General features: G+C 34.5%; 1 protein-coding gene across 1 annotated transcript; it reads right to left on the bottom strand.

Annotated features, from left to right (window-relative positions):
* Positions 1-9,655: 9,655 nt before the first annotated feature.
* LOC121249047 (transcription factor TCP20-like) lies at positions 9,656-11,297 on the bottom strand. Its single transcript, XM_041147696.1, is given in 3 exon segments — positions 9,656-10,006; positions 10,106-11,031; positions 11,034-11,297. Coding segments are annotated over 2 exon segments (864 nt in total). The 5' UTR covers positions 11,188-11,297; the 3' UTR covers positions 9,656-10,006; positions 10,106-10,321.
* Between the last annotated feature and the right edge of the window lie 1,827 nt (positions 11,298-13,124).

The following is a 13,124-nucleotide window of genomic DNA, read 5'->3' as shown; positions in this document are numbered from 1 at the left end:
TTATGGTGATGAGGACGAAAGTTGAAATGGGTTTCAGTTGGCTTGAAGACGAAGGCCGTTCTAATTTATTTAGACGAACGAGGCTTTACTTTTTTAATTTTTAAAGACATACAACGTATCACGCCACGTATAGTGGGAAGGGCGAACGGGACATTGTATGCGGTGAGCGTAGCATTTTCTATATATATATATATATTATATATATATATAAAATGGGATTATTATGCCGCCTTATTTTTATCGTTGGGTTGTCAAGTAGTTTTGTTTATTTATTTATTTATTTATTTTATATTTTTTTAATATATTTAAATATTTTAAAAAAATAAAAAAATATATACCAATACATTTAAAATTATTTTTTTAACGATTAAGTAAAAAAAAAAATTTTGACTAACAGTCAAGCAGTGATAATAGAGCGAAATAATAGACTTTCTCATATATATATATATATATATATATATATAAAATTAGTTGTGGAGAAGCTCCATCATGTGCAGACCAATATTATTATGAAATATTAAAAAGATGATAAAATTAATAATAAATACCCATAGTTTCCCGTCACTTATGCAACATCGCATGAGCACCTTGAAACTGCACAAATTGGTCTACGTACAAAAATTTCATCAAAAGTTATGCGTTAATTTATTGGTCTCGTCTGTGTGCATGGAATTTTGTCTAGACTTTCGTGGACAGATTTTAAATATTGAAAATAAGATGAAATGATTTTAAATAAAAAATGAAGGTTAAAAAAATATTATTATAATATTACACACCGACTCTCTTACACGCAGACATCGCAGGCTTGGAAAAGCAAAGAGTCAGTGTTACCAATCTCACAGAGACCTTACGCTTTTCGTAATTTATGGCATAGTTTTCATACAGCCTGTTACCCTCTTGTTTTCCACACGACCGACGGCATCACACACGTATACAGCAAATTCTTAAGCCACGTGGCCGTCATCGCGAAGGAGCATCATTCAGCTGTTTTTTTCACGAGGATATGAAAATATCTCGAAAAAGTGCTTCGCGGGTGGGGAATGAATAAAGGGTTGGACTTTTAGGATACCATATATATGTAAAATAAGAGTTTTGGAAAATGTTAAATATAATTAAGAAAAATTTATAAAAAATTTACTATACATTAAAAATCATAAAATTTAAAATTTAAGATTTATATTTTAAAATAAAATTAACAAAATAAATATTATAAACAAAAATATAAGTAAAACTATTAGTATATGCATTATTCTAGAATATTATATATGAATAATTTTTTTATTAATCACTATTTAGTATCGCATATCTTATAAAAAAATATTTAAAATTCTATAAAAAAAATAAACTATTAAATGTGGTATATGAAGATAAATAATGGCTGTATTCTAAAACTCATTAGATAAGGATATATAATAAACAAGAGAGCCGAGCCGGGGATGGAGGGTCCCATTTAGGCATGGATGGATGCGTTTAGAAATGGAACAAAAGGTGGGTCCTACAACCTAATACCGGAATAATACAAAGGGGGTCCAAAGTTGAAAAGGCTGGTCGCGTTGAAATGTGTTGGATCTGATAGATCAGACTATATATGCACATCACTTTATTTTGTGTAGATATTCTATGCTCAATTAGCTTGATGACTGCTTGGTGCCATTAACCCATTAACTATATATCTCTCTGTCCTTGTCATTTGGGTGTCAATTAATTTGCAGACTTGCTGATTTGACATGTTGATTAATCTATAGTTTAAATTCAAAGAACTACCTTCTTATCCAATTATTTATAAACAGTGTATATTCACATCGAATTCAACTTTCAGCAAGCACTTGAAAAAGGTAGCTTTTCTTTCTTTTTTTTTTTTTTTTTTTTTGGGTGAAATTGGCAAGTTTTTATGTATGAAGAATTTTAATACTCCACGAAATCCAGAGAAATTAAAGAGAGAGGAAGAGGATGAGACCATTCCCAACAGTTGTACGTATGAAAAGAATCTTCATATGATAACTTTAAACATATTAAATTTGGGATAAAGCACGCCAAGTCGTTAGAATTGGATCGTGAAATTCAGGTTAGTGGGACACGTACCTCTTTGCTTCTCCGGCAAGATTTTGATCTTTTTCAGATCGAACGTACGTACCTCTCAACGAATCTACCACCTTGCAACTAAATTTGAATATATATATATATATATATATATATATATATTTATTTATTTATACACTACTTTGTTGTTGACTGATTAAAATAATAATAATTAATACAAATCATATCTGAAGTGGCAGTATTATTGGCAGTCCTTTATCTGCTTATCAAAGACATCTTTTGGTAAGAGGTCTATTTTCACTACTATTTATAATAGTTTATTATTATTCATAAATTATTTAAATTTATTATTATTTATAAATTATTAATTATTTTTTCATTATTATTTACAGATAATTTGAAATCATCTCAATATTTAGACGCATCCTTATTCTCATTAGTTTACAACCATAGGGGAAAAAATTGCTGAATTTATCTATAAAATGTTGTGTGAATGATATGTTATTTAATTACATGTTAAACCCATTACCTACGTGTGTGTATATATATCCACATACCATTCATTATATAATTGGCAAGCACGAGTATTTAATTTTTAGTACTTTTTAAAATAGGAAAATACTAAAGGCAATTGATTTCGTGCACACCTTGGCCATGAAATTCATGTGGTTGCCAGCATGTTAAATAAAACAGTGCAGATAAAATGAAAGAAATGATTAAATGGAATCCAGTGCATCGATGTTCTCAATGAAATGGTGCATACCAAAGTTCTCTTCTTCACTTTGCTATGCAAAGTCGAACTGAAACCCCTAGATATTCTTTCCTCTTCTCTTCGCTAAAGGTAAATCGAACTGAAACTTGTTCTTCGCAACTGTAACTAGGGACGTAAGGGCTTAATCTCTCTTATTTCTTCTCTCACTTATTTTTAATCTGGTCGACAACCGAGGAAATTCTATTATGACCATTGTCTATATAAGAGGACCTCTTATACTGAAGGCGTGTGTAGAAAAAGATCAATATATGAAAGGAAATCTTCTTTGTGAATTTTTCTCAAACACTTAATAGATCCATTCTATTTTCTACTTTAACAAACCTCAAATAAAATTTGTAACTTTGCAAAAAAAAAAAAAAATGATTTAAGGGATACAGAAAATACACTTCAACTTCTACGAGAATTTTATAAATTCCTTTCACGAGAAGAAGTGAGAGAAGAAATCAAATACCAAGAATGCATACTACAGGAAAATCAAACACCAAGAATGAAGAAACAGATAAATTCTCAAATCTAATTTCTTGAGAAATACTGAATAAGATCCAGAAAGATTGTGACTATATGTATATCAGAAGCCGTACCGTTCTTCTTCGTGCAACCGAAGCAGTTGTTGGACTTGGAGAAAACTAAAGTTGTGTCGTTCTTTTTCGTGCAACCCAAACGTTCTTTTTCTTAGAATCCTTTCAAATTTTTTTTTTTAATTACCTTACCATCAGTAAGGGGTGCACAAGATGTCCCCAAAATAGACTTCCTGTAGCATAATTGTTTAAAATATATATTACACGAGGAGATGGTCCTATTAAGTTGATTTATGTGCTTTTCAACACGACGTGGACATCGAGAAACTAGGCAACTTGGCATGCACCCATCCCTAGCACTTTCAAGAAAATTACTTCTGGATTGGAATATAACGTGCCAATGACTTAATGGCACTAAGATATACAGGCCTGTGGTATGCATAGTCTATATAATTTGATGGAAAAAATTATTTTGTCTTTCAAGTTGTATCGCTCAATTTGACTGTTTAACAATTTTTTTTTTCAAACTTAATGTTAAGAAAATGATTTTAAGTGTATTGAGATATTTTTTTATTTTTTTAAAAATATTTAATATATTAAAAACTGTGAAAAAAAATAAAAAAAAATAAAAAATAACAAGCAGTCAACTTGAACGGATTACTCTAAAAGGCAGAGTAGCCCACTCTAATTTGATTATTCTGCATGGAGTAGGCCTTAATTAATAATATTCAGACGTGGGAAGGATGACGGAATAACATGACACCCTAATGCCCCCCACTTGCAATTTTTGTATTTTTTAATGTGTTTTCCTTTTGTAGTTTTTTGTTTTTAGTAATTAATAAAAAAAGAAATAGGACTTGGTGCTCATAATAGCAAACTCCCGTATTTCTTCTATCTGAGAGGGCGGAGAGGGCTAGTACTTCTCTTATTTGGAAGATAGGTCGTTTAGTTTTATTTTTACAGAGTGCTCTCTATTAGAGAATGATTTTATAGAAGTTAAGATAATATTTACCATAAATGAATTTGTGTGTGGGGGTGCCCAAAAAAAAAAATGACACTAAGTCGATTGATTGTCAATACTAAAAAAGGAATTGAATATATATATCTTTTTTTAGTGGATTGTATTCATGAGATAAAGGTATTTAGTATTTGATCTAGTGGTTTTTATGATCGATAATTTGTGAAAGAAAAATTATTCTCATCAATCACTATTCATCATCTCACACTCCACACCTTATGAAAAATAATTTTATATTTTATGAAAAATATATCAACACCTTATGAAAAAGTTATTGGCGTGGAATGTGAGAGTAAATTTTGTAAATTTTTAATTTTACATATTTTATAATGTTATTACTAATTATCACATTCAATATTTATATATATCCCAAAAAAGAAAAGAAGAACAAAGAAAGAGAGAAAAAGAGAAAGGGATGAGAGAGAAACGTTGAAAACACACCAAGGAGACTCCAAAGGTTTCAACCCACCATTTATGCACACAAGTTTGCTGAGGATCCAAGAATTTGAATCGTGTCGACAGGGCACCATGCCACCAGCTAGCTAGCTAGCTAGCTGGCTGTATAAGAGTTGGGCCCCAACATTAATATAATTTGATTGGATACTAAAGCGATTGGAGGATAAGCTGCAAATTAAAGCACTGAATATAATAGTGAAACAAAATTCAGTATTCCTTTCTGCGTGTTTGTCCCAAATGGTGCATGGGGTTCTTTTGCGTTATTGCTCCACAACCGCACCGACTCTTCTAAACTTGACGTACGTTGATGAGAGGGAAACGCATACTGCCAACTAGCTACAAGCATTTATAACTTTTTTGCAACTCTCTCTCTCTCTCTCTCGCTCGCTCGCATGCCTGCAAAACCTTGCGCGCTCCCTATTGCGGTAGGATCACGCTTCGTGACACATTTTTTTACTAGGGACAGAAGTGGATGCCGTATGCAAGCATCTCCATTTAATTTTGAGAAATATTAAAGTGATGCTATAAAACTAAATTTATAAATTGATATGACTTCATATGATACGTTAGATTTATTTTATAATTAAAGTAATCTTACAATTTAACTTAATACATCAATCCACGTCAATTTGTGTATTTAGTTTCATGAGATCTCTTTATAATTAAAGTATTTCTCTTTAATTATCTTTATTTTCTGAAGAAAAAAACCTTTCAGCGTTGCTATAATAATACAAAGATGACAAATGAAGTTGGGCACTTGGGCTTCAAAGGCCAGTTGGGCTAGAGTTATTGTATAAGATGAACATACACAGAACGGCCTTATACGCCACTTCTACTGAGAAGAAGATGTATTAGTTGCAGCGCTGCAGCTTCAATGTCTTTCTGTTTGGGCAGCGGGCCTTCCCTTGTCTGCATGGGCCATGAAAATGGCATAAACAAAATCATGGTCTCTACTGTTTCATCAATTCCCGCAGCCGGTGCCTGCATTTGTTTCTCCCCACAACTTGCAGCTAAAACTGTACGTTTTATTTCGTGCAAATATGAAAAAGCACGTCAGGTCTAGTTAGAGAGAAAAGACTATGATAAAAGTATGAATAAAATACAGTATATGCCTTTGAGAACACTCACGCACATAACTTTTTAGGTTCTTTGGTATTGACCTTCATCGACACTCTCTCTCACAACCCAAAAGCCTAAATTTCTGGCTATATAGATAATCCATGTTTCTGGTATTATAGGTTGGTCACAAGGAGCCTGTTTTTGTCATGTTTTCCCTTCTCCCTTTTATTCGCTTGTCTCCAACAAGGTATTCCAAAGATATGTAACCACGTCATTCCTGCATCACAAGAGAAAGAGTGATTAACATGAAAAAAAAAACTTTTTTACAAAAGGCATACGCGAAATTTGTCTATTTGATACTTGTACTAATATTTCTCTAACAAAATTATGGGATACCATCTTCTTCGAAACAAAAGCCTATAATATTATAATATTAACTGCTCACACTCGGCCTCTTAATTAAAAAAAAAAAGAGAAGCAAAAGAACAAATTCTGAACACAGCCCGGTTTTGCATTTGCTAACAACTAGGTTGTAACTTGTTTCTGTTCATAAAAAAAAAAAAAAAAAAAAAAAAAAAAAAAAAAAAAAACTAGGTTGTTTCCATCTCCATCGATTGTAATAAGCCCCGTCTTCATCTCCCCCGTTTTTGCTTCATTTTCACGTCCGGCCTGAATTATTCCATGATTGGGGGTAATTGCACAGGCATTCATTGAATTTGATACCTACAATTTTTGTTTTTAACAAGACAACATAATTGTTACACTTTCTGTCGCGTGTGCAATTTGTCGTAATGAGTTGGATGCTAGTATATCTTCGTTTAACGATGGTTTGTGGAGGCTTAATGCCACAGATGCTGAAACGATGTGTGTTGGTTGGCATTGACGAAGGATATGCAATGTCGTATAATTATTTTAAAAAATAATAAAATTTATTATTAAAAAATTAATTTTTTTACTTAAATTTTGTAATTATTTATTTTTTAAAAATAATTACGTAATACTTAGGCAGAGACTGTAACTATCATTACGAAAAGCTCTTCACACATTGTGGTCCGTTGAAATTAATGTGTGCCAGAAGGGACAGGGATAATGACAGACTAATTTGACTATTGGCTTCACACAGAGTAGTCTTCCCACACGCACTTGGGCAATGGGAACCGGTTTGAAGTATTGTACGCCACATTGTAATTAATAATGGAGAAAATAAAAAGAGGGTACCTTCATGCCATGTGAGATTCCATGGTATGTTTTGTTTCTTTTGGAAGTATCACACTCATCAACAACCAGGAACAAAACCTACTGTTCTTTATTCATAGTTTTGCTGCCATGTGTCAAATGACCCCCCCCCAAAAAAAATATATATATATAAATATAAAATAGAGAAAATATATAACCCCTCTTTTAGCTTAATAACTTGCAATCTCTCTCTCTCAAACGTGGTTTGCACTTTTAACATGTGACATATTAATGCGAGAATTGAGAAAGCATAGCATCTAGGGTCTAAAATATGAAAAATAATTTTCACAATATTTTTTACAATATCTTATACAACTATATTTTAAAAGAAGAATACTTTTATAAAACATATAGTTGGGGTGGGGGATATAATCTCCAGCATTCACTGTACTTCCAACAGTTGGCTGACTTGGCTCTTTCTGCATTTATGGTGTTCAGCTAAAGAAGGAGAGGACCATGACGGGCTTGAAGACAGCATTATACAACGAGCGAACGCACATTAAACCAAGCAGGAGTCGGGTCCCAAATAACCCAATGACGGAAGCCGAAAGCAGGGAAGCAAAAAAAAAAAAAAAAAAAAAAAAAAAAAAAAAAAAAAAAAAAAAGAAGAAACAGATGCATAGCTAAATGGGGATGCAAGTAGCAGTTCCATTAGCAGACATAATCTTGAATTGAGTTTTGTGGGAGTCATAAAAGCTGATGGGACTTTGAGATTTCTACGAGCAAGACTAACACTAAGCTAAACTGAAAGTGGGGGTTTTAAATCAGATCATCATGTTTGATTTGAGAACAAAGCTAAACTGAAAGTGATGGCTTCCTCAAGGTATGCGAAACCGTGTGGTCCATGTCCATTGTCTTCTTCAGAAGAATAAAATTTAGCTCAAATGATGGAAACTGTAATGGAGCTTCCAAGTCCTTCTAAGGTAATAAATGTGACGGTTTCCATTAACCAAGTTTTGTCACTTGGACAAACCCCACATGTAAGTTCATTACAAGCAATCAGATCAAGATATGTTCTTAGCTATATTCTTAGCATGAATCTTGTTCAAAGCAGTAAATCACAATGCCTCGGCAAATAATAAGCATCATAGACATGTCACCAGTTTTTAATGGCAGCAGATTATAAGCTGAAACTGGGTTAAGAATGCAGATCTATGTGACATGGCAAAGAAAGCTGCATAGCGTAAAAATGTTGAAACATGTGAATGCTTCAAAAATAATTCTAGAAATGGAGATTTTCTGGCTTTTAAATGGGTTTTAATGGGGGAAATCATCAGGCTTTTCTTACTTGTAAATAAAGTCGGGTTTTTCTCATGGCATTTTAGATTTCGACAGTTATCAACGTTCATCAAGCAGAGATTTTTTGGACCCTTCGATACCAAGACTGGACGACTGGTCGCAATAATAGTAGTGGAGCATTAAATCGAGTTGAGAGTGACACAAAGGAAAGCGGGTGTCAATTTCATAACCTTCAACTAAAAGGGCCACCGCAATTATAGCAATAATCACTCAGTGCGGGAAGTAAAACAGAAGTAGAAAGAGACTTGACTGAAAAGAACTATATTAGAACAGAGACATCATTGCCGACTACAGAAATTGTCAAGAGTACAAAAGCAACCAAGCGTAGAATTGAAGCTTGCATGCCAACTTCATGACAAAAAATACCTATTCTACTTGATATGTAAGCAAAACAAGTACATGAAAATTTCTCTTGGAAGCAAAACTTAAAAAAAACTTTACCTAAGAAAACTTGTGAAAACTTAAGAAAACCAAACAGGTTCAGATTCAAAACTCTGGACTTAAAAAGAAACATCTAAACTAGAAATGCTTTGATCATTCCATTCCCATGATAACCAAGACACTTGCAGGACACTACATATAATGAGATACAGATGGTCCAAGCTGCCAAAAAAAAAAAAAAAAAAGTGCTTCAACTCCATCATCCAAGTGCAGGTATCATATATAAAATCACTAATCATTCAGGTAAGACCTAATTCTAAAATTTTATTTCTATTAATTCAACATGCTAAACATCAGCACAAAAATGAGTGCAAGATCTTGAAACATTTTCTAAGGTAATATGAATTGAGACTAGAAGCACATTATTAACAAACATATTAAGGTATACAGCAGTTCATCTCCATGGACCAAAAGTTGCTTGGACATTTAACGAGGCAACGTGCAGGTACAATGGCTATCACACACACTGGTAAGACAAGAAGAATCAACAGACACTAAAAAGACAAAAATCCAGAGTAAGACTCTTCATTAAACTTTAAGGTTGGTTCGAGTATGAATGATATGAAAATCACAGCCACAATGATGTAAGGGAACTGAACGTCCTTCAACGGTTTTTTTAATCTTAGATTTAACTAATGTAACCATTAGAATTTAGAATAGTTCCAAACTGGTATTTAGAACTATGTTGCCTCATGGCGTGTATATCAACCCCAGAAACATTCCAGAAGATCAGCATTTGAATAAAGAAGAGAAGGAAATGAATCCAGAGAGAACTCCCATTGAGAAGTAGCCAAAATATCTTTGAAGGGAGAGAGATTGATCCAAAGCCGTGTATTTCTGAAGAGGTAACACTAAAATAAGCTGTTTACAGACATGGGCTAGCAAGTAAAAATGCATGTATCAGACAGCTAGTTGTTATAAGCAACTCACCCTTTCTGCGCAAAACATAAGAATATACTGGATAACTAAAATTCCTTGCTAGACCTAAGAAGAAATTGGACAAGTATGACTATGAAGCTGTAATGTGACAAACAAACCGATCACCACTCCATCGAGACCCAAGGAAGAACAAAATAATTTAAGATGCCTTACACTATAATCAACACACCTCTGAATTAAACAAGAAGTTAATCCCAAACCAAGCAATTTGGTAGTGCACATTTCCACCTGCACATTTTACAGCAAAAGCAACACTGTATCAATTAACGCCTCTATGGTATATACAGAAAATAATTATAAAGACAAACCATTAAGACCTAGAAGCACCTGTTTTTGGAGACTTTACTGATGCAGAGGACAAAAAGAAGGGGCAAACCAAATCCAGTCCCTATTGAATTCTCTCAGTATCTCTTTTTCTCACTTTTTTTTCTTTTTGTAAATTATACAATACAAAACCCACTACAAAAGAACTCAGCCTCTGAAAATGCTACTTCTTGCACGTCCCTCCAAGTTTGTGGACTTTAACGTCCCCAGAGACCAAGCCTACTGTCCTGAACCTTGAGAATCATCCTTAGCAGGAGGTTGGTGCTGGTGTTGCTGTTGCTGCTGCACTCTAGCCTGCCCCATCTGCTGATAAATCTGACTCAAGGCTTGTGGGTTCAAAACCCCGATATGACCATCTTGGGATAAGCCGAGCTCCAATCCAGGTAGCTGCTGATTATTCCCACCCAATATTGAGGTGAAACTCATAGGGGTGGCTGGCAAGTCAAAGCCAGGGAAGCCAATCTTTTGCAGGTAATTTGAACTCTCACTTCCCAAATTCGCAGTCGATGGACCAGATGATGACTGAAACCCAAACCCACTGACCGGGGGCCATAGCCCTGTGGCCACATGGGGTCTTCCTAAATTCCCACCTACCATTGCCCAACTGGTCCTACTCCCTAACCCGATACTGGACCCCCCCAAATCATCAATCTTTTGGTGCAATCCAGCTGATAGAGAGGCCCCCTGCTGTGATACAGAACCCCCTGCCGCTGCCAAAGCTGAAGCCGGTATGGTTCCAGTCCCAGTGGCTGCTATTATCGATGGCTCAGCCTGCTGTAACAGCCACTGTATGGTTTCTCCATCAGATTTGTGGCCCAATTCTCTGGTCAATTGAAAAATCCTCGCTGCACAAAGAGCTGGCATCCTTATTCTCCTTCCCCTGCCTTCAACTTTGGTGTGCCGGTCTTTGTTTGAGCTTCTCTTGGGGCCAACTGCTTCTTGCCCTCTTCTTTGTCAGCAATCACAATCTGGAAGTCTTTGATTTCAGCTGGCTTGTTCTCACCCATGTTAGGTTGTTGTTGTGGTTGTGGGAGGCTCAAGAAGTTTGGTACTTGTTGTGGCTGCTTTGCTGTTGTTGGATCCATGAACAGGGCACAATAATAAAAGGGAATAAAGAAAAAAAGAAAAAGGATCCTCTTTGATTGAAGAAGGTGACCTGAAAAGTCCTAGACTTTCATGAGTTTTCACTGTTTTTGGCAAGGAATGAGAAGACAAAATCCATATGACATTAAAATACCATTGTGCCCTCAATTGTCAATTTTTAACTCTAGCTTTATTTATTTATCTTATGGGCAACTCTGGATTTAGCTCATTAACTTGGTTTACCCTCCCTTCTCTCAATCTCCTTTCCTCTTTCACCGTTGTGCGGAGTTTTTGACGAGTTTGATGTGAATGCAACTTTAACTCGTCAATTTCACCCCCTCAGAGACACACCTCTAAAACCCATTCCCACATTCTATGGGACGTGGATTCCCTCCACCTACTTCATTATCTCTCTCCCTGCATGCTATTATTGCAGCAACAACAGTGCATGATGCCATCTCTTGCAAGGGACTCGTGTCCACGTGGACATTTTGGCTATAGCCACATGGCAACCTATGAGTGGGTAGTGGAGTTGCTTATAACCCACTCTAGGCCCATCCTTCAGATATGTTAAAAAAACAAACACACGCAGAAAAGTAATAATGGAATCAGCAACCATAAGATATGGACCAGAGAGAGAGTAGAGTGTTGTTGCAGTTGCATATAAACAGGGTGAGGTTCGATTTGATTTTCAGTTTAGAGGTATCATTTTTAGGGGACCCTGGGGCCTGAATACTAGAGTTCCCGACGGTTTATGGGAGATACACAAAATCCCCACTTCCAAACATTAGTACTGGTGTATCTATATATTCTATATAGGATCGTATATATAGACAATACTTTTTTGTGATCATCAATCACAAAACAAAAACAAATCGTCTTATAAAACTACAAAGTACTTTTTTCCAGGAAAAAAAAAAGGAAATGAAATTTTGTATATATTATTGCAAAGAATCCATCGTTCTTTTCTTATCTTACCAATCATTTAAGTTAATTTGAAGCCTGTGATGCTTTATCCTTCATTGATGAAAGATGTATAAGGCTGAATCTGGTGTTATAAATACTAAGTACTTCATGAAATAGAAACATCTTCTATATATCGTTTATCAAAAAAATTAAAGACCGAAAATCTTGTACATATCCTTTAAGTTTCAATGGTCTTACTTATAAAAAAAAAAGTTACAATGGTCTTTCATGTAAAGTATACAATAAAATGAAGAAAATGTTAGAGAGAGAGAGAGAGAGATTAGAATAAACGTATTACAGAAATTAGGAATAGAACCCTTTATTATAAGTTTAATTAATGGTAGCGAAACAGCTCAAGAAAGTGACAAGAATCAAGTCCCTTAAGAGAGGGTAACTCATTTTCAATCGTGCTTTGAATATAATTTTCACATGCTCCATAAATGATCATATCATATCATAGCATATACATAAAATACAGCCTACCCCTAGCTAGCTAACAAGAGGTGAATAATTAGGGTTGAGGAAGGTAAGTGCAACTTTGTATATATCACGTGTTGGTGATTTATATTTTATGTATCTACCGATGAGATACATATATAGTACTGCATGAGAGCTAGCCATTAATTGTAGTATAAACACTAGTGTCGACTGATGTTGAAGACCAGCATGCAACAACTTAAGACTGATTTACTCAATTCCAGATCAGTGTATGAGATAATTAAGTTTATCATGATCTAGCTAGCTAGCTGCAGCCCATGATCACAACTTAAACCAAACAGAGAAAGAGCCCTATTTATAAGAAAGCATGCATCGCTAGTTTCAGCTATGATAATTGGTCCAAAGTTGCTTTATTTTAAAATTTCAAAAGTTTGCAGGTTGGTATGATTAGTTTTCCCTTTTCACTATTAATGCAGAACTGCAATTAAATTTAAACAAAAGGTAAATCTTAATATTATTTAACTTTGGCCATAAT

The sequence above is a fragment of the Juglans microcarpa x Juglans regia genome, chromosome 2D, assembly GCF_004785595.1.
Source record: "Juglans microcarpa x Juglans regia isolate MS1-56 chromosome 2D, Jm3101_v1.0, whole genome shotgun sequence".
NCBI lineage: Eukaryota > Viridiplantae > Streptophyta > Magnoliopsida > Fagales > Juglandaceae > Juglans > Juglans microcarpa x Juglans regia.
The sequence above is the reverse complement of the archived record's forward strand: the minus strand, read 5'-3'. Positions and strand labels throughout refer to the sequence as shown.